Below are 23,072 nucleotides of genomic sequence, written 5' to 3' on the forward strand. Positions count from 1 at the left end.
AAACTGTCTATTTCCAGACTGTCCTCTGTACCAGGAGAGACTTTAAAGTGACCATAAACCAGCTTAGAAAAGAATTATCCAGTTGTAAAGTTACAGCTGACAGAAATACTTCTGTAATATCCTTCCCAGTTTCTACCACAACAAGGGAAACAGAACACGTATATGAAATAAAAGATCATAGTATGGCTGCATGTGGAAGTACCTCTGCCAAGCTGTAATTATACTCCTTGAGAGCTATTACAACTATTAGAAAGCTTTCTAGTACAGAATAGCATAACTGTATTGAATACTTACCTGCGTGCTTTATGTCATATTCGCACATATTTCTGTTAGTTCCACCCTACCAATCATTTGACATCTAGCCTGAAGTTTCATCAGTTTAAACAAATTTTTATGGTATTATTTGGAAATAATACCATATATACCACGTGAAAAATACTGGAAATAATGCATGGTATGAAAACCTTGTGTCTAGTGTCATTTACACCTTCTGAATACTTTTATTCCTACCACTTACCCCAGGAGAAAAAAAAAAACAAAAAACACTAGAGAGATAACTGTAGTCATTTCTATAAATTGGTATTGCTTGAAAGCTGCATTGTGCAATGATACCTGCCATTATTCTGGTCTTTGGAAAAATCAATAGAATAAAACTGAACAAAGACTTTGAAACACATGAATTTTGGCTCTCAAGACATTAGGACTCTGAACACAGGTAATCTGTCTCACCCTCTGCAAAGGTTCTCTACTCCCATCCAGCAATGCCTATATTTCTGCCAAATGGTTGATATAATTGGAAATTGTGGAACTGTTTTTCAATCAGCCCCTTAAATAGATAATGTTTTACTAGGCAAATTCCAGGAAAACAAGCACTCTTCAGCTATTTGCTGAATCAGTTTAGTGGAAACTAAGACCAAGAGGTCATCTGTCTTTGTATTCATAATTATTATACTACCCAGCCTCTTCTGGATTTCCAGTGTAATTAAGTATTTTTAATTTAAAACCCTTCCATATTCATTAAGTACATCACTTGTAATTAATGGAAGACTCTGAAGCTAAGTGGATTTACGTAAAGACTGTTAAAAGAGTTCTTATCCTTATTTCAGTTGTGTTGTTACAATTCAGTTCCTTCTGATAAGGAAAATGGAACCATGTTAATCACCTTATGGAACTTATAAAATTACAAAATCAAGAACTTGTCTAAAGGTCTCAGAGGAGAATTCTAATATTAAGTAAATAACCAAATCATAGTTCACTGAATTCTGTTGAACTAGAATAACTAGGAGTTATTCCATTTCTTGTCAGTTCAGATTTTCCTCCCAGAGGAAGGCTGCTGTTTGGTATACAATATATTTAAAGTTAGAAAGACTTCTAATTTCTTTTCTTACGTTCATTTTTTTTAGGGTGGTGTCTACATCAAGGGTCCAAGTGATATCTATATCAAGTCACTTATTAGTACAAGAGCCACAACCACCAAAACTCTGTAACTTACCTTTCATATGAAGTGCCAACAAGAGCTGGGGAAAACTTTATTTGATAATAACGTGACTGTTTTGGCAAAAGAGTGAGTGTTTTTTGTCCAGAAAGAGACTTATTCCCCAGCTCTACATTCAGCTCAAGAACTTCATCTGCAGGATTAGTGATAGGAATATTAATTTTAACAGTATCCTAGGAAGAAAAAATAAAAATAAGTACATAATTAAAAAAATAAAGAAAAAAAATTTTAAACCCACACAAAATGAATTATGATCCACTACACACAGAAGATGTCTCTCAAACAAATACAGGATATTCAAACATGATTTACACTTATGCAAACACAGGCTACGCTTTTATTACATGTCTGAGCTAACCCAAAAAAGAGAAGTTGCAGTAAGATACAATTCAGTCAATCTTCCAGTTGTAGACTCTCTAATTACATAAATAATGAAAAGTTCAAGTCTTCCCAGACAGCCCACATTTCAACATCCCTGCTCACGAAGGATCTCCTTTCTGGGCAGTCTGTGCCAATGCTCATTCACCCTCACAGTATAGAAACTTTTATTTCATATTCAGGCAGAAGCAGTTATTTCAAAATATGGGAGTCACTAAGGCTTGATAAGTAAGTATGTGCAGACTTTCTACATAGAGAATCATTAAGATGAACAATAACTGGGCAGAAGCAGCTCAGTCCACACAGCCCTCACATCACATTCACAAGCTGCTTTTGAAACTGCTGTATTTCTATAGTCTCCAGCAATAGTTTTTGCTGGTGCAAACAAAATTCTAAATCTATCTATTTTATTGCTAAAGGTTCATAATAATGTTATAGTAAGACACATGTACTGTGTTGAAAAATTATTTTACCACTGGAAAAGACACATGAACTACTACTTTAGGAAAAAAAAAAAAGAAAAGCAGATGCTACCAAATAAACAAACATACAAAGAGTATTATACTCAAAGGAGATTCTATATCAGTCAAATTAGCTTAATGGAAAGCAGCTTTCACTTGCCAGTGTTAAATTAATTCCTTAGAATTTCCTCAAATTTCTTGGGAAATTTGTTTGGAATTGCAGTAAACGCTTCAGTGATCTGTTACTGTAAGGATGGTGATAAGCGTGAATACGTATGTACCATAACTCAGGCAGTTCCCAAACATATTTATATATTTTTATATCCACATTTCATTATGTTTCATATGGTATGAAATGTCCCTTTAGTTAGCTTTGGTCAGCTGTCCTGGTTGTGTCTGCTCCCAGCTTCTTGAGCACTTCAGCCTACTCACCAGCAAGCTGTTTGAGAAAGAGAAAAGCCCGTTTCTGTCTAAGCACTGCTCAATAACAACTAAAACATCATTGTGTTATTGATATGTTTTTCTACACAAATCCAAGGCCACCTCTGAATCCTTGTCCATCCTCCCGATACAACAAGCGGATCTCACGTTCAGATTCACAGGTGTGAGATGAAAAAACTAACAATTACAGCTACTTTTCACCAACCTATGTACTGAAAATTCACATTGTCAGTGATCAGTTTAGTTGTCCTGGCCAGTGTATGAAGTTATCAAAGATAAAGCAGCTTAGAGAGCAGTATCAAAAATATATAACAGTAGGTTAATCTTTCCCATTAGTACAGCCAATATGGAAGGAGACATCTGCTAATGTGTTATTGTAATAAAGGACCAAACTCATCTTCCGAGGATTTTAAAAGGAAAATCATTTGTATCTATTCTGTCAACACCATTTTTGTGAATTATGATTCAGCAACTGACAGTTTTCTGTGCAGGTGTAACACGTGATGTGTAGATTAGAATGTCAGTGGTGGAAAGCATAGTTTGAATCAAATCAAGAGATGTTTTTACAGATCTCATACAATAGGACTATTTTAGATGGCTGACACTTTAGGAAATTCAGGCTTCATCTCTCAAAAAAGAGGCATTTCTTTTTTCTTCAAAATGTCTTATCTACTGCACAGACGAAGTCATACCCTTAGTGCGAGATCAAAATACTACTTTCTATAGCTTACTTAAATTCAGTATCACTCAATAAAAGAACTAGAAAGAGCAACGTTTCTAATTTAGAAATATACTGCTCTTAGACAATAAAATCAAGAGATCTATAAGTTACTACTGCATTTCTAGAGCATCTGTTATGTCTAACGTAAAGGTAATATGCAATTCTTACTCTAGTGTTTGATGACACCGATATTTGCCCAAAATCAGTCTTCAGAACACCACATGTAACTAACAGTCCCAGGGAAGTCCAGGAGATGCAGAATTTTAGGATAATATCAGTTTTCAAATAACTTCTAACATACCAGTTTGCAACTAACAAAGTATGTCTCCCTCAATCATTTCTCTCAGGCACAGACTAAATCTTACAGAGATATTAGTGAATGTCAGAAAGGTTAAGTATTTAAGTAATTCTTTGTCTATTTCTTATTTAGAATAATACAGTTAGTATTGTCTCTGGATTTTGGATGTATATAGAAACAAAAACTTGAGTTCCTGAGCTAATTGTATCTACCCATACAATGCTGTGACAGATAGCTGCAGTTACTTTCTGTTGGTTTCGCTGTTTGGTTTTCAAATTCTATAATTTGTACTGTTAATTCACAATTCCAATTGATTAAAAGAGGCTTTGGAAGACTTAGTGAGTTCTGATGATTTCTGCACATAATGACAACAGTGACTGAAAGAACAGAATTACTTCTAGGATATTATTCCAATTGTTTTAATTCATTTAACATCTAAGGTGTAGAAATTTGTGTTTTTACTATGGGTATACCATAGTGGATTGAAAATTAAGTCGATATATTTATGGCTGTGCTTAATGATAGCCTCTGTGATTCATGTAACGCATTTACCATTTTTGTTTCTTCATGCATCATTCTGATTTATACAGTATTCATGATTGTGTAGGCATCTGCAATGTAATTAGATAAAAAAGTTCAGGCAGTGGATTATTAATGAATGGCTATAAATATCATACGTGGTCAGCATGTCAAGTGAGGCTGCCCCTCTACTCTGCATTGTTGTGTCCTCAGTGCAGGAGAGATGTGGACCTGCTGTGCATCCAGAGGGCCATAAAAACAATGCAAGGGATGTAAAACCTCTATTACAAGGATAGGCTGAGAGAGCTGGAGCTATTCAACCTGGAGAAAAGAAGGCTCCAGGAAGACCTGAGAGCAGCCTGTCACTACCTTAAGAGGGGCTATAAGAAAGAAGGGGGCTGCTGTAACAGGACAAGGGGAAATAGTTTCAAACTGAAGGAGAGGTTTAGACAGGATATAAGGAAGAAGTTTTTTTATGATAAGGTTGGAATACGTTGCCCAGAGAGGTACAGGATTCCCCATCCCCAGAGACACTATAGGTCAGGTTGGACGGAGCTCTGAGCACTCTGATGTAGCTGTAGGTGTCCTTGTTCATTGCAGAGGAGTTGGATCAGATGGCCCTTTAAGGGTCCCTTCTAATTCAAACAATTCTATGATTCTGTGAAAATCTGATGTGTTGAGGTTAGAAAGTTCTCTCATGGCATGAAGCTACAAACATGACTAAGATTATATCAGTGAAATGTTATGAGTAGGCACAGGGCTAATCAAGAAAAAGAAGTGATCAACATTTCTCATAATGCTGTGCTTCCAAGATTTTCTGGAGTACTCAACAAAAAACTAACTTACAGTCATTTACCAGAATCTAATCAAACTACAGTAGAATAGCAGTAATGACTGATTATTGCATACTCTGTCACTAATGACTAAAGTTTCATGTGTGGAAGCAAATATTCTGCTCCTACTCTGAGCCCATGCTAATGAGATAAGTATTTCATTTTTTTTTTAACTAGTAACCAACTCTGATAGTAATTAATATTCTTTCATTTTTATGATGATACTAATGAGATTATTTACATCCCCACTTCAGTATCAGCATCAAGATGCTCAGTGAGTAGCAATAAAATGATAATTAATTTAGATGTCCTAGATCTTCTGTCTACTGTAACTTTCGTTATGTAGATCTAAAGAGAGAATTTATAATCATTAAGGAAACAAGTTCCTTTGCAATTTAAAAGACTGACACTATAATTATTGCTTGCATAACACACAGAGAATATTCTAGAACAAAAATCTAATTGTCACTGTTTTCACTGAAAACAACAGTTCTCAAGAATTTTGCAAGTGCAGGCAAGAAAACATTCCTGTCAGGCTTTGTTCTATTGTCAGATACTCCTTGGATCTCATACACTGGATACTTCCTTTCAAGAAAGCCAAAACTATTTTTCAAATACTTGTATGGGTTGGAAGGTCTGTTGACTCAGTGATTCAGCAATATACACTGTTGAGCTTTCTACATCAATTACACGGCCGGTGAAGAGTACATGTGGTTGAAGCAATAACTGCCAACTATTTAGGCATTTTAAACAAAAGCTTAAGTTTCTGATTTCTTGTTCACCTCTACACACAGTCTGAATAAATCCAAATGTCATTTGCAAGACAATCTGTTAATGTTGAACTGCTAATGTTTAAACTTCAGTTTTCTAAGAGACCGAGAACCTGAATTTATCAGACTAAATTCAACCTCTTTACTACTGTGGCCAATTAGGAAACCCATAGTCAAGATTAAAGTAAAATTCAGTAATCAAAAAGAGATTATTTTATTTGTTGCAATGCTATTAATAGCTGAAGATACTTAATTTTCATTTGGCAAAATTTTTAGAATTTGATTCTTTTCCTTGCATGTAGGTCTAAAGAAACAAGTGTACAAACAACTTACAATGCTTTGAAGTATTTTATAATTAATAATTATGAGTAAGGCGTATGAATTAACAAATTCTAATTTGTCATTTAAAAGCTTCTCACTGTACTCTGTTTACATCATTACTAAGTACACAATGACTACTGCTTTCCATGAAATGCATAGTGATAATCTGTACTCCACTCTTCTCTCAAGTAACTTTAGCTGGGATTTGTTCAGTAGAAGCATCTTCCAAAGGGTAATAAAAGTATGACCTTTTAGTTACTTTTATGCAACTAGTACTGGAGACTAAACTAACACAGTCTCAATAGTCAGAATAATTGAGGCTCCTCTTTTAATATTTTGGCTGTATTTTTTCATATAGCTTTATAGGAATTTAAATCAAACAGCATTTTCATTATAAAAAGCTGAATAACAACCTTCAAAAAATAACAGACATTGATCCCTCCTTTCTATTAAGAATGATGATTACATAAATGCCAGAGATAAGTCCATGCTGTCACTGTTATATAATCACTTCTACTCTGATTCAGAAACTACAGGAAATACTTTTGTCTTTTTCAGTAAGTCAAATCATCTAAAATCTATGGGCTTTTAGTCTTCAGTGAATGTTTGAAGAAAAATGTCAACTAAAATGTACAAGTTACAAAACTACAAAATGCATTCTTGATCTATGCTCTTCAAATAATAAATGAAAATGAAGCATAGTCTAAATTGTAAGTTGTATCTGCATTATTTCTGGTTGAATTTTAACAAGCTTTCCACATTATACTTATCCACTGACATAATGCAGTTCTCAGGATATTTAAACTCATAAAAATATTATGGGACCTCTTTTGGCTGGAAAATTTACAAAAGACTGGGTGCAAAAATTTACCTATGTTAGCACGCAGTGAGGCACAAAAGGAGTAGACCTGCAGACCAGCACAAGCTGTGTTGATTTTTTTTTTTTACTTTAAAGTAGTTCTAGTTTAATCCAGTGAGCTGAGCACCTACTAGTAGTTGGAGAAAATTAGATGAGTTCATTTTCCAGTTACATCTCATCCAAAAGTGTTTCAGTGCATGCACTCCAGGATTGCTATGCAACATAAATGGAAATGGGAATAATCAGGAAATGCTCTAATAACATGCTATTGCTACGAACTTAGAGGCTAACACAGATGCCTCCTTTCAAGCAGGTTCACTTCAAGTGAATGAACAAAAGAAGAAAAGAGCTAGGGAAGTGGTGTGATCTTTAGAAAACGAACCTTTCTTTTGTACAATCTCTTAATGTGGTGCCTCTGTAAAAAAGTTATGTAATTAAAACAGATCAGATGGCTTCTACTTCTACAGTCACCCAAGCGTTATTCCAAACTGCTACACATACATCCATCAGAAAGGAAAATCATATCTGGTGTTGAGTGAGAAAAAAGTGAAGAGTAGACCCCAGAATAGGACTAGTTTTAATGTCTTCATTTTGTAACTTTTTCCCAATCTTGCTGAAGCAAGAAACTGTGTGGGGTTTTGCTACCTATAAGGCTTAAGTCAGGAATACTGATTAATCCATCTATTTAATCAGAGCATAACAAAACAGTTACATTCTTAATTAGAGAACTAATATCAGTATTCTGGGGTTTTCTGAGGAGTTTTACAAGTATACAACTTACATAATTTAAAAAAATGTCAAAGAAAACGCAAGCTGCATTTGAAATAACTAATACACCATTGAAAAAAGAAATGTTGCTTCTTGGCAATTCTAAGTCCATTTGCAGTTCTTTACATTAAACTATTACTACTATCATGTGCAAAGATCTCAGTTAGAGGTAAATAAGCCAAAGTATCATTCTTTAGTGTAGATGTACACTTGTTTACAGAAATTAGTGCTTTAAGAATTCAAAGCTGAATTCCTAATTATTTAGAAGGCATAGCCAAAGTGATGCGAACACAAAACAGACAAAGCCTACTTGTAGGAAAATTAAAGTACCTTTATTCCACAAAATGAAACTTTGCTAAACTAGACTTCCCTATGTGTTCAGGATCCCACTCCCTGATCAGTCTCATTGCACACCTTTAATAGTGGTAATAAACTTAGGAATGGAAGCAGGCTATAACTTCGAAAACTAAGGCCTTCTCACGCTCAATTACTTCACCCTGCCAGCCCTTGCACGAGAGGCTACACGTAGGTCTAGGCTGCTAGAATTCATATTTTTGTGCTGGAAAATATTTATAATAATTTTTATGTTCCCAGGGGTGCCGATAAGCACTAGTTCCAACTTAATGGATGCTTGCCATGCACACACTGAGCAGAAAAACATGAAGAACAGGAAACAAGATCAAGAGTTACTCTGCTTTCTCCAGAGGAGAAGCTATTCTCTCTTTGGCAAAATATTCTTCTGTTAATAGATTGAGAAAAAAAAAGAAAAATCTATTATTTCATATAAGTGTTTTAATCACAGCTTCACAATTCAACATTTTCTGTAACAATTTATAAAAGCAATTGCAGGTTATAAGTAAGACAGCTCACTTGAGTCCTGAAACAAATAATGCGATCTGTCTAACAGCATTTCTAAAATTTCATTTCAGTGGTTGGTATGGTCAGGCACAGCCATCGACCAAGTTTGTTACACACTAGATTTTGATATAAGAGCTTTTTGTGCTATGAATCATTTTGTAAGGTTAATAGGATTTAACAAAATTTTCAAATGATATTTCAAATTTCCTTCATGGAAAGCTGTGTTTTTTTCTGTGCTGTATGGAAACTTTTTAAGATCTTCCCTTTGACTAATGTAGATTGAAATAAGAACTACTAAAATCCAAATGGCTTTCTATCTTCCTCCACTGATTTTATCCATTTAGTTTTATCACTTCTGGAGAAATTCTAGAAGTTTCACTACAAGTCGATGTTTCTTCACTGTCTACAATTCATGCAGAACACAGGACTACTAGCTAAATAAAGCAAACATCCATTTAAAGACTATAACTAACTTAATAGCTCTGAAAATCAAGAGATATTTTATCTTTATTCACTTAAGTGCTTTAAAACATAAGATTTATCTAATATTATGCAGTCATTCTTCTAAAATTCCTAAAATAATTTAATTATCTTACTGTGAGTGAAAGTACATGTTTATCTAGTAATACAGATATGATTAAGTACATTCAAACAATTAATGAAATCCAAATGACAAAACAAATTTACATCTGTAAGGAAGGACTATACCAAAAGACACTTACGTCACTGTGGTCAATATGTAAACTGCATGAAGTATTTATGGAGCTCAAAAACCAAATGCAAATTCCAAAACCAAATGTAGATTACAGCAGATTACAATTATTTAAATATGGTACAGTAATCATTTTTTTTCAAGCATCCATTTGAGTTCATATCACTGAGTTTACCTGAGGTCTTACATTAGTAATGAGCTTTATTATGCAAAAACCAGGCGGTAACCTAATAAAACCAATAAATCTGTAACAGCAGCCAGAGCAATAGTAAAATTGTTTTCTTCCTAATGGAATAGAAAAAAAATAGAGTAACCTTACCAGAGCTCTGCATTTCACATCTATCATCTTCTCAGGTGCTGCAGGTATGCTGTTAATCTTTAAGGAAAACCACACTTCGTAATTTGAAGTAGTTCCTCCTCCTATGTACAAGAGAATAAAATATTCCATAAATCATCTCACGAGGTGATCACTCCTAGCAGCATTCAAATCAATGAGAAATTTTGACTTTTAACAGAACTACCAGTCATTGCTCATTTGGAGAGAAAGAAATTCATGGATTGATTTAATTGCTGTCAGTCAACTGCCCTATCTAATCCTTTCTTGTCTGGGTTCTAAATAGTAACAAAATCAATATATACACAAATTGAAAGGAAATAGCACTTTGGCAGATTATTTTACTTGAATATCATATTTTTTAGAGTTTTAAAAATCACTGATTCACAACTGCTTTCCTTCCAAAAAAATTTTTTTAATCTAATAGACCATATTAATAGAAAGAATACAAAATGAATTAAAAAAAGTGTGCTTTTTGTTTTAAACAGATCAGAATTTTCAGTTACGTGGAATCCATCCTCATATACACGTTCAAAAGTATTCATTCATTGATTTATACTGTAATTTATTTTTCTATCAGTTTTTCATGAGTTTTGAATATTTTGATAACAACCAAGAATGCACTTAAGAGACTGCTGAAAGGTGCTGAATACATGCATCAAAACAATAGAACATCAACAATATCTTACAAGACCAGATTCGTTACAAATCCTAAATTTTGTTAACAAGACTGGTCAAAAAAACAAAACAAAAAAAACTCAACCTCTATAATCCCACATTTAATCACAGAATAAACTATTCAGAAATCCAGAGGATCTGATTCCCTTCAGTACTTTGCATTATCTAGTCCAAAAAAGAGCAGTGGGAAATTCTGCCAATACATACAAAAGATGAAGTGCACCAAACCCCATGACACAGAGTGACTATAAACTCAGAGAAGAAAGCCCTGAGCCTTCCACACCTGTTTTTTTGCCACAATCCTCTGTGACATCTAGAGATCACTTATGAAGCCACAGAAGACTTTTCCCTTGCAATCCTAGCTTTCCTAAATCATTTTTTCTGTACTTCATAATTATCATAATGTAGACATTATACTTGCCTTTTTTTCTTTACATATTATATACATTATATGCTTTTACATATAAATTCACTAGTTATGTTTACACAAATTGTATAAAACTACTCTAATTCCTGACTCTGACAATAAAAGCATAGCTTTTAGGTATAGTAGCTTTCTTTATAGTTTTGACTTCAAGTATTCTTAGCTACTAAGGCTTTTTTATTATTATTTTTCTAAGAAACTCAAAAGTTTTTATTTGCATTTGAATTTTCATCTGATTGAAAGTTTATATCTATTTCTCTTTCAATTCTAGTCAGATGTAGAAAATCAAGTCTTTTTCTTTTTTTTTTCTTCTTTTCCAGAGACATTAAATGAACATTACATCACAGCCCAAAAATTACCTTCTGGGAAATAGCTACTGCATTCGTTAGGGAATATTCTGTATGCATTTGAAAATAGTATTCAGATTTTTAACTTTCATTCTCTAAAGAAAATGTTTCATTTGAACAGTTTTCTTAACATCTTGAAAAAAAAACCTGGCAGTTCTCTGTTTATGGAGTATCTTCCAATGCATGTTTGCAGTGTAGCCTTTACTAAACTCATACAAATACTGTTTAGCATTACTAACTCAACTTGTGTAAACTGATGTTCTGTCAACTTTTACTCAGTAAAAGCATGGTTGTATGGTTGCTTCTACCAACCACTTGCATTGTCAAAAAAATGAAGCTTTGGGTTTTGCTCTCTGTAAGCCTTAAGCCTGATATCAGTGACTTTACAGGTGAGTCTCTTCTCAGGTCTTAATCTATGTAATATGTTTGGATGAGCTCGCCAAAAGCCAATTTATTTCAAGTATCCTCATTCTCAAGTTATTACAGCCTAATTTTACTGTGAAATTCTTCTCAAGGAAATTTACAAGAAGTTACCTAGTTCTTAACCTCAGAGATACTCAGAAGTCACTTCAAAAGTTATCAAATCCACAAAAGCATTAGCTCTCTATCTTATATAAGCAGATTAATCTCAAAACAATTGCTTTTGAATGTTCCTTAAGTTATAGGTTGTTCTTTCTGTTTCAAATTCAAAGAACTTGCATGAGTGAAAATAAGTCTGCTATAAGTCCTTTACTAATGTATACAGTAGAAGTTTATGGGCTATTCTTTTTTTCTTTTCTTTCTTTTCCTTGTCTGGAATCTTCCCCAAGGTAGTTAAAATCAGGTCAAATATTTTGGAATTTTATGTTGACAAGAAGTTTTGGAAGACAACATCTATTGTCATGAGGTGATCTACTTGCATTATGCTAGGTATTCAGTAGCTGCCCCTAACCAGCTCTCTCCGTACATCTTGATGTTACCCTTTTAAAAATGAGATATACAAATGGATACCTTACATATAATAGCAGGTAGAATGGTAAAAAATGTAAAGTTCTTAAAAAGAACCCTATTTTACAGTTATCCAGACTCTTTTTTTGGAATATCATGTTGACTATAAGAGTTGCTTTTCTATGCGTTTGGGGATTTTGTTTTATTTTTACACTGTGGCTTTTACATGTGGATCTTTTTTATGTATAAACTTTTAAACATTTTACAAGCATTAGAAATGCAGAATAGAAATAACAGATCAAGATCAAATCTATTCCCTTTTTCCATTTTCCACATGTTTAAAAACTGGCATTAAAATAGATACCTCTTTTGTCTACCTCTGAAAATTTTTATTCTAAATCAGAAATGCTCCATGATGGATTTTCCCTCACATAAGATGTCTCACTTCTGAGTGTGATGTACTTATAAATTTAACAACCCAAAACAAGGAATTCTAACACAAACACACACACTTATTACTGAACTTCATTCATGAATGAGGCTGGACTCTTCTCAGCAGTGTGTAGCAGTAAGACAAGGGGAAATGATCACAAACTGAAGCACAGGAAGTTCCACACAGATGTGCGTGGGAACCTACCTGTGCAACCTGGTCTAGGGAGCTGCTTTGGCAAGGGGTTGGACTCCATGATCTCTAGAGGTCCCTTCCAACAATTCTACAATTCTGTGATTCATTTCTAAATTTGCACTGACATTCTGAATGCTTTTCAAGTCTGTTCTCAGTGCCAAAGTGTAGAATCACAGAATGGTTTGGCCTGGAAGAGAACTCAAAGCCCACCCACCCCAACCCCTGCCATGGGCACGGCTGCCCTGCACCAGCTCAGGCTGCCCAGGACCCCATCCAACCTGGCCTTGAGTGCCTCCAGGGATGAGGCACCACAGCTTCTCTGGGCAGCTGTGCCAGCACATTACCACCTTCTGAGAAAAACGTTTGACCTAGCATTTAAGCTAAATCTCCTCCTTTCAGTTTAAAGCCTTTTCCTTTCCTCCTACAATGAGGTCCACCCAGATTAGACACAGTACACTGTTCTTGTCCCTCAGCCTCTCCCTTCATCAGTAGACTTTTGCCCTTGCTAGTAATGGTCTAGCATCAGATATGAACGGTTAGAGCAAAGCAGGATCCTTCATGTCAGCTACTGCAAATTCAAACGGTATTATAAAACAACTTATTTTTTATTACTATTATAAGGGTTTTTTTTTTTAGAACTTACCCTACTTTTTCATATATCAAAGAACTGGGATCCAGGGAAGCTGTATAATTTCTATTACGTATAGTTACCCAGAATTTGATGAAAAAAAATCATATTTCTGTTTCACTTCTTCATAGCAGCAAGCCAATTTCTTTGATTAATATTTATCCCTAGTAATTACTTCTGAGAATAGAAAATTATTTATTTAAAAGACAGAACCATTAAATTATAATATAGATGAATATTAAATTTGAGCTTTCAATATAGTGATCAAGTTAAAATTTTCACAGGTATTTCACAGGTTTCAAGTCTCATTCTGGTTTACGTGACATTGAAAGAACATTGTATTTTCCTCCATAGTTGAACATCTAGTCAGCCAAGAATCTGGTCCTACTTTTCAGTAATGCAAAAATGTTATAAAATTTGGCTTAACAAACTACATTTGTTAAAGCCATATACTTTTAATCTTATACTTCGTATCATTTCCCAGAGTTACCAGTTGTGCAATCCCCTTCCTTCTGCTGACAAGATGCTTTACTCTGCTCACTTCGATTAGAATACATTACTGTCTTGTCAGCCACAAACTGAGATTTCTGTTCTTATTTCCCCTTCCTCGTCCTTTCTCTAAAATTACCTTTCATCCTATACCTGCTATGTCACCCATTAGATTTGCTGCCAAACATCAGCAGTTATATACTGGGTTAAAAATAGAAAAGATTCTTCTCTCCTGATTAGGATACAGCTGCCTATCATTCAGCTGGATTGCACATCACTGGTGATAAAGGAAGATTTGCCTTAGTGTCCTGAAAATTATAGGCCAATAGGGTGTTTTACAAGGGTAAATATTGATGAGAGAGAGAAATTGTAAATAATGTCATTTCAAATGCTTTATTCCTGTTATACAGTTTTCTCATATTGGCACCATAAGTATGATTATTTAAGCAAAAGGATGAATTAAGGTAATATTTTCAATTTAAATGTGTATTCTTTCACAGTATTTTCACCTAACATTTGCAGAGCTGGTATAGCAATGAAAGGAATAAATTCAAGTTTAGCTTTAGGTGTATCATTAAGAATGCTCTTAGATGTGTCTTTTGAGATATGTTTTTTAGCAATAACAGGCAAGGGAATAAAACAGCTTGATTTCTTGCTTCTATAAAAAGTTTTCAAGGCTATTAGTTATATAAATTCTCTTTAGCTGGATAACCTAAATGTTGTTCTTATCATATGTTATTGTACTTCATAGAACATGAAATTTAACTTTCAAAGACATTTTACCTATACCCTTATGATATGCAACATTGTAGTATGCAATCATTATCAACATATGAAGAGCTCTCCACTGCTAGGATAGGGAAAATCAAAATGTTGACTTCTTTCTGCCCATATGCAAATACCTCACTGGAGTCATCTCTAAGGGAAAAGAGCTGTTGCTCAAGAAAACTAATCAGCTATACATATGATTCATGTCTATTTAGTTTGTTTTACTAGATGAAGAATAAAGATTTCTAAAAATAAATTGTTTCAAACAGACTAAATGATGATTCATGTTGCTCATTTTTCAAATCTGACTGGCCCTAGCAATCTAAGAATTATACAAACACCTGTAGTATTTTCCTGACAATATGCACTTTCTACCATTATATACTTATAGCTAATACTGTTAACTTAAATTTAATGTGTTTCTTCCAACTTATTTAAGAAAAACCTCAGCATCTATGCCAAATATTTAACTAGTTAAAATATGTCCAAACAATGTTTTACAATAAGGTTTTGAATATTTCTTTTAATGGTGTCTCTTTAATGGTTCTCCCAGCTGAGAAATGCAATCTTTCTGTTTCAGCAGACACATTCCTCTGCTGACAACTATTTATAAATTAAATCTTATTTTAATTGACTCTAGACATTTATCCTCAGATGTATTTTCCATGTGAACTTAATGTATGTGAACTTAATTTATGGAGAAAGCTAACACTAACACATTACGAGAATGTTGCAATTCTATTATGCTAGAACCTCAAAATGATGCAAAAAGGCAAATACTAATAACCATTTTTGCTATGTGAGGAATAGCTCATCCTTGGAAAGGCAATGTATCTATATTTTCTTCTTATTATTAATTTAAAGTTGACACTTTTATTCTTTAGCTTATGTTTTTACACCTGAGGTAAAAGTAAAAGTAAACAATCTGTATAGCTTTTAAAAATGCTTTTGCATTACATGGCAAGACAAACTTTGCACTAAAATGTCATTTTTTGCAAATAAACACATCTTAGTAACCCTAGCAATGAAAGTTCATTTAATGCATTCCTTGTAACATTGCTTGAAATAATATTTTAATATTCCTCAGACATTAATTGGATCCTTACAGGTTTACAGTATATACATAAAATAATGTATACGTAATTTGCATAGAGCTATCTACATAAATTTACAGTCAGCTACAAACAGCATAGCATTTCCTTAGGAAATTGTGGCATTGAGGGTAAGCTCAGAGGATATTGAACAGCACGGAGCTACCTCAGGGGAGAGTGAAGCTGGGTGTTCTTAACCAGAGAGCGGTGGGCATGGAACAGGCTGTCCAGGGCTGTGGGCATAGCCCCACACTGTCAGAGTTTGAGGCGCTTTCGGACAACTCTCTCGGACACAGGGTTTGAATTTTAGATGGACCTGTGCAGAGCCAGGAGTTGGACTCCATGGTTCTTCTGGGTCCCTTTCAACTCAGGATATTCTATGGTTCTACAATATATATTCTATTACATCATGCAGATACCAACAACTTTTGACACAAGTATTGATATAATCAAAAGTTCATCAACAGATGAAAATGTGAGTAATCTATTTGGTGTTAGTCTCCATCTCCCCTCAGATTTTTATGCTTTGCAGACAATGTGACATGTGAACAGAAAGTGAACAAAGTTTAAGAAAATTCTAAATACAGAAGAGCAATTCAGCACACCTTAGCATCTGTAGGGCAAATAATTCTAAAGAAAGGAATTCAGATGGAATAGTACAGAGGATGGTATATTTCATCCTATGATTCAACAGTTCCCATACAGCATCATGACCCAAAATACAATGGATTTCAAAAAACAATAACAAATACTATTATTATTTATTATTATTAATAGTTGTCACTTATTTGTGAGATATGTCCTAGAGGAATAAATTTGAAGGTCCATCATAAAACATTCAAACTGTGGTCACAGTGTTGATAGCCTTTCCTGACCCTGTTTCCCTTATTAGAAACTTATGTCCACACACTGTAAAGAACTCCAGGCTTGCATTATACATCACTGAACAGTCACTGAAGAGGCAGGATGAAATGGGCACTTAGAGGATGAAGCAATGTACTACAAAAGGAATCTATCATGTATGAGCCACTGAAAACAAATTGAGTAGATTTTGGGAACACAAGTAGCTTTAAAATGGCCAAGGCTGCATGTTTATGAATGGCCTGCAGATCAGACATCTCTATCTTTTGAGAAAGCCGTAACTCTGCCTTTGCATTACTATTTCATTATTCACTGTCTAAATCTATTAGTTTTAGTTTAGAAGATTAAATTTTTCTACAGCTTATATGAAATTTAAAATTAGATCGTGATAAACAGAAACTTAGGGGGAATTTATGGGAAGATTACTATGTAATGGCTTTAGTAGCTTAAATACCAAGCAAGATGAACTGGAACCTTTCAATAATTAGAATAAATTTTATATAATTGAAGAGTGAAATAATGAAGTGTTTTAGTTGCTTAGAATGCTAAGATGCTTTTAAAGCACTGTTTAACTTCTAATGTGAGGATAAATTATATTTGCTTTAAGAATATTATTTGATTATTATAATTGCCATAGTTCAAAGACTTGGCAAAGAAAGAAGCTGAGGCTAAAGAGAGAAGACACTTAGGATAATCTAGTCTAAGAATGAAAAAAGTATGTATCTTCATAGTAGGAAAATGAAAAGGACAATTCAAAATGCTTGAGAAGAAAAAATAATTAAAAAAAAAAGAGTCCACAAAGTATGCAATTATTATGCAGTCATGAAAAGACTTATGAAAGCAGAAAGAATCTAGTAGTCAATATGATTTTAAAATACATAAAATAAGCATTGCTGATTATGTACACTTTTCAGAAAGATTTTTAAGGAAAGAAGAGGATTATAATGTTCTTGTTCTTGCTTCTAAAAATAATCTGTATGTTCCTGATGGAAAGGATAACAACTGATGGCTTTCAGGACACGTGAAAAGAATCAGGGAAGAACTAGGACAGATTACCTGGGTCATGCAGACTATATCAATAAAGCTTTAAAGAGAAATAGGAGGGCTGCTAGCAAAATAATGTCTTCTTATTTTATTATCTCAGCCCACAACTTCAGAGGCAGTAACTGGTGCATGTCAGCACTGGTGACAGCAACAGTGGGTTACCTCCACTGATACAGACTTCTATGAGTGTGGCAGAAGATGCATGTCTAGTAGTGGTGACTATGCTGAAAAACAGTGTTTTGTAACTAAAAATTTGCTTTATCAAACAGTGTTGCTTTACTCTTTGTAGCTGCTGTAGTTTCCATGGAAATATAGAGAAAGCACTACTTTCGGAGTAACCTATGTATTTGCCAGAAGCAAGAAGGTAGCAGGTAATAACTCCCTAGACAACTACCATACTCAAATATTCCAACAAGTGCCTTAGCATACTCTCAATTCACAGTCTAAATCTCTAGCTCACATCTCAAATTCTTGGCACTATTCTAACACATGGAGAGCTTGGATGACAGTCCTAAAAAGATGCAATACCAGTCCCATATATTGGATAGATATGGGAGTCAATTTCTTAATCCCATTCATATAAACAAGTTCTACACTAACCTTCCCTGCACTGACTTACAACTTTTAAAATGACACAAAACTCTTAAGACTTTTTCAAAAGCCCTATTGATTTTTCTTTGCTTTCCATATTTGGCCTTATTTCTATTGAGTATTCTGTAAAATCTTAGTCTATTTACATAAATAACAACTGGAAAGTCCGAAGATCATGTGCTGTAACTCTGCCTCTGAGGATTGGCCTATAAAGCCTCAGGGAAGGAACAAAAAGATCATCACTCATTCCTATTATGCTGGCATATATATCTGCTAAAGTGTTTGTGGAAAACAGGGTCCTTCATCTTCCTTGGATGCACACTGGAGATTCAGGATAATCATTACTACTCTCTAAGAACGCATTAAGAAAACATCCAAAACCATTTAAGTAGGAATGAGATGAGAAAAAGTACAGAAGGCAAAGGCATATCTTCTTTTGATGTAGTAGAAAAACCATAAATACTAATTGCTGCAATAAGTTACTAATAACAACGAAGTAAAACAACACTTTTTGTTATTATTGTTGTTATTTTTCTGCACCACAGCATTATAGTATTCAATCACTGGTTTAGTACAGCACTGTGCAATTTTACATGGGTGGAATACGTGACATACTAAGAAATCAGTTTCCAGGTGAACAACTGAAGTAAGCTATGTCACACACATTTTTTTTAACACACCTGAGAAAGTAAAAAAACAACTCAGAAGTCACAGTTCATATATCCTTGGTACAGTAGGTTAAACTGTACTCTCAGATTATTTCTAGTCCTAAAAGTTCCTTAAAACGGTTCCCAACTGATAAACACAAAACATAAAGACACTTACACATACAATAAGCGTTATTGTTCCATAGAAAGAAAACCTAATCAGTCATAGTTTTTTGGGTGAGTGGCTTGTTTTAATACGTGATACTGTTATAATGCATAAAAATCCTCCAGAAAGAATACATTTTGGCTACTAAGAGGTCCTTGACATAATGGAGACAAAATTTAACACCTAAGAACTGAAGCCTGAAAAATTCAAATATGAAACCAGAAGGATTCTGTAATTGATAAAAACCTTTGTAACTGAAACAATGTAGGAATAGTACACAATGCATTTTTCCTTTTATTTTACTCAAAAACAAATTATTGAATGTAATACGATCACGTCAGTACAACACAATGCTCTGTGAGAGGTGGATCAGAATAGGTGCAGAGGAAAAAAGGATGCAGAACAGTAGCACATTCCTCATAACTAGTATTTTCAAATCTCAGAAGAACGCTCACAAATAGGACACAACTTAATTGTAAGGGTTTAGAAAACCCCTCAGTTCCAAGCTTTAGCAGCTAAGTCTGGTAGAATTTCTTTTAAAATCTTCCAGCAGTTGTGATTTCTATATATTATACGCTGTGGTGAAATTCACCTAAAATAGTTAAATATTCTTTGTTACGGAATTTCAAGTTCTATTCTATTATTGTCAAGAGTATACATTCGAAATAAGCTTTCTGAAGATAAAACTACACCACTTTTGTGCCAGTGTTGTGTCACACTAGCAAGTAACTACTCTTACGAATTGGTACACACCGAATGTTAACTACCGTTAAGAAGTGTTACTTTTCATTCAAGATGAAAAAGACATTGAATGAACTAGATTATAGAAAATATCTTGGGTTTTATAAGATACTGTAAGATTTCTTACCTACAAAGTAAGAGGGTAGTTAACATGGAATTGTCATATGTCACAGGTTTACTCCACTGCAATTTGCTAATGGGAATACATATTGATGTGATCAGTTTTGAGAAAAACATGGTGGTTTTTTTTTTGTTTGTTTTCTCTTTTTCCTTTAAAGATCAAGCAATTTAAAAGATATACTTCTTAATTTAGAGTCAAACAGCAGTGCTCAGGTGCACAATAAATTTCCCATTTAACTCTACCATTTCAAAATACTTTGAATACAAAACTTACAGATAGGAGTACTAACTAGGAAACTAATTTGACAATATTACCTAAATTATATGTGAATTTCTAATTAAACCTTAAACTATGAGTTAACTTTTATTTTACTATGCAAACCTACAAGAGACTACAGTGAAAAAAGAGGTCCCTTCTTGACAGGGTTCACTTCTAAGTTCTCCATCATGCTTTAGCTGATGTTATGTAGGTTCCTTAAAAACCCACGTTAAATCTAGATGAATGCTTTTTTTTTTTCTTAAATGATGATAAACTGGAATTGCAGTAATTATGCTGTACCAATTAATTTCTGACCATAATTCATTACACTTATTCTGTATTTACCAATAAAAATATTTTTTTCTATAATGCAAGTGCCATGGCAAAAGTACAAAATTAAAAGCAACAGTGTTTTATCAACCCTAATATAGTACTACTGCAATGTGCCTTAATGATACAGCAAGGAATATGAAAAGGGATTAGATGTGACAAGTATCCATATATTTTCTTATTTAATATCACACATTCACCTTGATAGGAACCTTGTAATCACATTTACTATGATTTCAGTCACTTTCCTTTACAAGCTCTGCCACATACTAGACATCTCATCTAGCTTCCTAAGTTAAAATGAAAAGGCAATGGAAACACAAACACATGAAGATTACTCTTTGATGACACCTGTCTGTTCTCTAAAGAAGATATTATTGTGTACAACTTTCTGACTTCTTTAGCCCATCTCTTTTTAGCATCTAAAATCCTTAGCCATTTTAGAAAAGCTATTTAATTCTCTATGCATCCATTATCCAGAATCTTGCAATTTATTTACCTACTGTCATGTTGCTACATAATCTCCAGCAGTTATATACAGATGACAAACACAGAATTTAATACATTTCATGATACATGTACCCTACGCCTTAGTATGGACTGAGCACCTAACCAGAAACACATCAGGAAACTTAACTACTGCAGTAATACATTTTAATAGCTATTTCAAGCATCAAGAAAGTAAAAACTGGAAAAACAGCCTTATTGCAATCCTCTTCTCATACCCTGACAGCATTCAAATTATTTTTGAAATTATTTATTTCTATGATTTCATTAAAGCATGTTAAATGAACAATTACTAGAACCAATGCTGTTCATCTGATTTGAAACTTCACAATATTGTTTGCATTTTCATCTCCTCTACTGTACAAAGTGCAAGACTCACAAATCAAAAAGACGATGCCTGAGGTTTTTGCAATACAGCAGCAAATGAGGTCTATTAGAAGAGTTAGTAAGCAGGAAAATCTAAGTATACTTATTTATTTAGTTTACTTGTTGCCATTTCACATTTGCACACATGTAAGCTTCCAACTCAGAACTGCCAGAGCCAGTTAATTTTTCTGGAATTTTCTGGCCAAAGAACTAAGAACTATTCTAAGAAAATACACAATTTTTTTGTTAGTGCAATAATTATTTTTCGGTATTTTGCTGAGAAACTGTAGCATATCATTTAGAGAAGGATATAACTTCTTCCAGAGGAGTCACTTTAGTAACAGAAGCATGTCTTTTACTGTTTCGATGAATGTCCACTAAAATTTTACGAAGTTGATTGCCTCCAAAAATTATTTATTCATTTGTGCGTACGTATACCCATGCCCAATGACTAAACAGTATGTAAATCCCATTTGTAGCTAACACATCCTAGACCATCACTATTCCAAGATATCAAGCAGATTTAACACATGCAGTGCATTTAAAAATCTGAAAAAGTCAACTTCACAAATAAAATAAAATGCATACTCAAGAATAATTATAGCTTAACAATGATGTACAAAACTCCTATTTTTTATAAAATCATATTCTTCACTTAGGAAGGCTCTTTAAAAATATTTATAGCATTTCAGAGGAAATTAATATGAATTCCTCACTTTCAATGCTAACAAGCCTTTTACAGCTTTCTTCCTTAAGAAATAGCATATGCAAGTTTTTCTTAGTTCAAAAAACCTGTCAGCCCTGTCTTATTTTGACTAAGAATAACGGAAATAGCATGTAATCCAAGAGCACCAGACAATGAAGGAGAATTTCAGAGATTATACCGTTGGCTTTAAATACAGAACACTCTCTAGAAAGAATATATAAAGGTCTTTTATGAGAGATGCATTATGCTCTAAGTGGTGAAACAACGTATTAGTGACAGGTTGTTTCCTTAAACTAGAATATTTATTTGATCAAGAATAAAGAGCATATGGCCTTTACAGAATAACTGTTCCTGCTGAGTGAGAACAAGACCCTGAATCAACATACAGTGAATAGCAAGGAGCTACAGGTGAAGAACTACAAATGAAGAAATGCATAGCTTCTTACAATCAAGCAATGCTAAAAGCCAGACTACAGTGTGATACTCCTCAAAGAGGTCATAAGGGCTTCAGAGTTCAGTTTAACTCTCTCTGTGTCAGTACCAACCTCATACACCGAGTGTGTTTAAGCCTATGACTAATAGTTAAGAGTTTTCTGACAACTGTTCCTTCTAGATACCAGTGATACTATTACTCTCTGTTGTAAACAACACACACCAGTAACATACTCATTCTGAAACCTTTTCTTTTCTGAAATATATATTTGATGGTGAAGGGAACACTGACTTCTGAATAACTAAATTTTCTGTAGGAACATCTCATGAGATATATAACAAAAAGATTGTTATTATTAAATTAAACATTCTTATTAAACAGAAAAAAAAAGAGCAAAGATGTCTGGTTCATCCCATTTTAAGGAGAAAAAAAAAAACCTTTCACAAAAAAAGTTATATTTCAAAAATCAGTGCCAAATGTAATAAACAGGAATAAATAGTGCTGTGAAAGTGCATCCAAATCTAACTAGGATATTTACACACACGTACTCTCACTC

At 33.8% G+C, this 23,072-nt stretch overlaps 1 protein-coding gene across 1 annotated transcript in view; it reads right to left on the bottom strand.

Moving 5' to 3' along the window:
• Positions 1-23,072, bottom strand: part of CFAP47 (cilia and flagella associated protein 47) — a 225,927-nt gene that overhangs the window by 72,112 nt on the left and 130,743 nt on the right. Inside the window, exons 53-54 of the mRNA XM_065741564.1 lie at positions 9,754-9,851; positions 1,493-1,668 (exon numbers count right to left, since the gene is read on the bottom strand). Of these exons, the coding sequence (XP_065597636.1) occupies positions 1,493-1,668; positions 9,754-9,851 (274 nt within the window). The remainder of the gene's footprint in view (positions 1-1,492; positions 1,669-9,753; positions 9,852-23,072) is intronic.

The sequence above is a fragment of the Cyrtonyx montezumae genome, unplaced genomic scaffold (genome assembly GCF_038088225.1).
Source record: "Cyrtonyx montezumae isolate F1298 unplaced genomic scaffold, pur_monq_1.0 scaffold_3, whole genome shotgun sequence".
NCBI classification, from domain to species: Eukaryota; Metazoa; Chordata; class Aves; order Galliformes; family Odontophoridae; genus Cyrtonyx; species Cyrtonyx montezumae.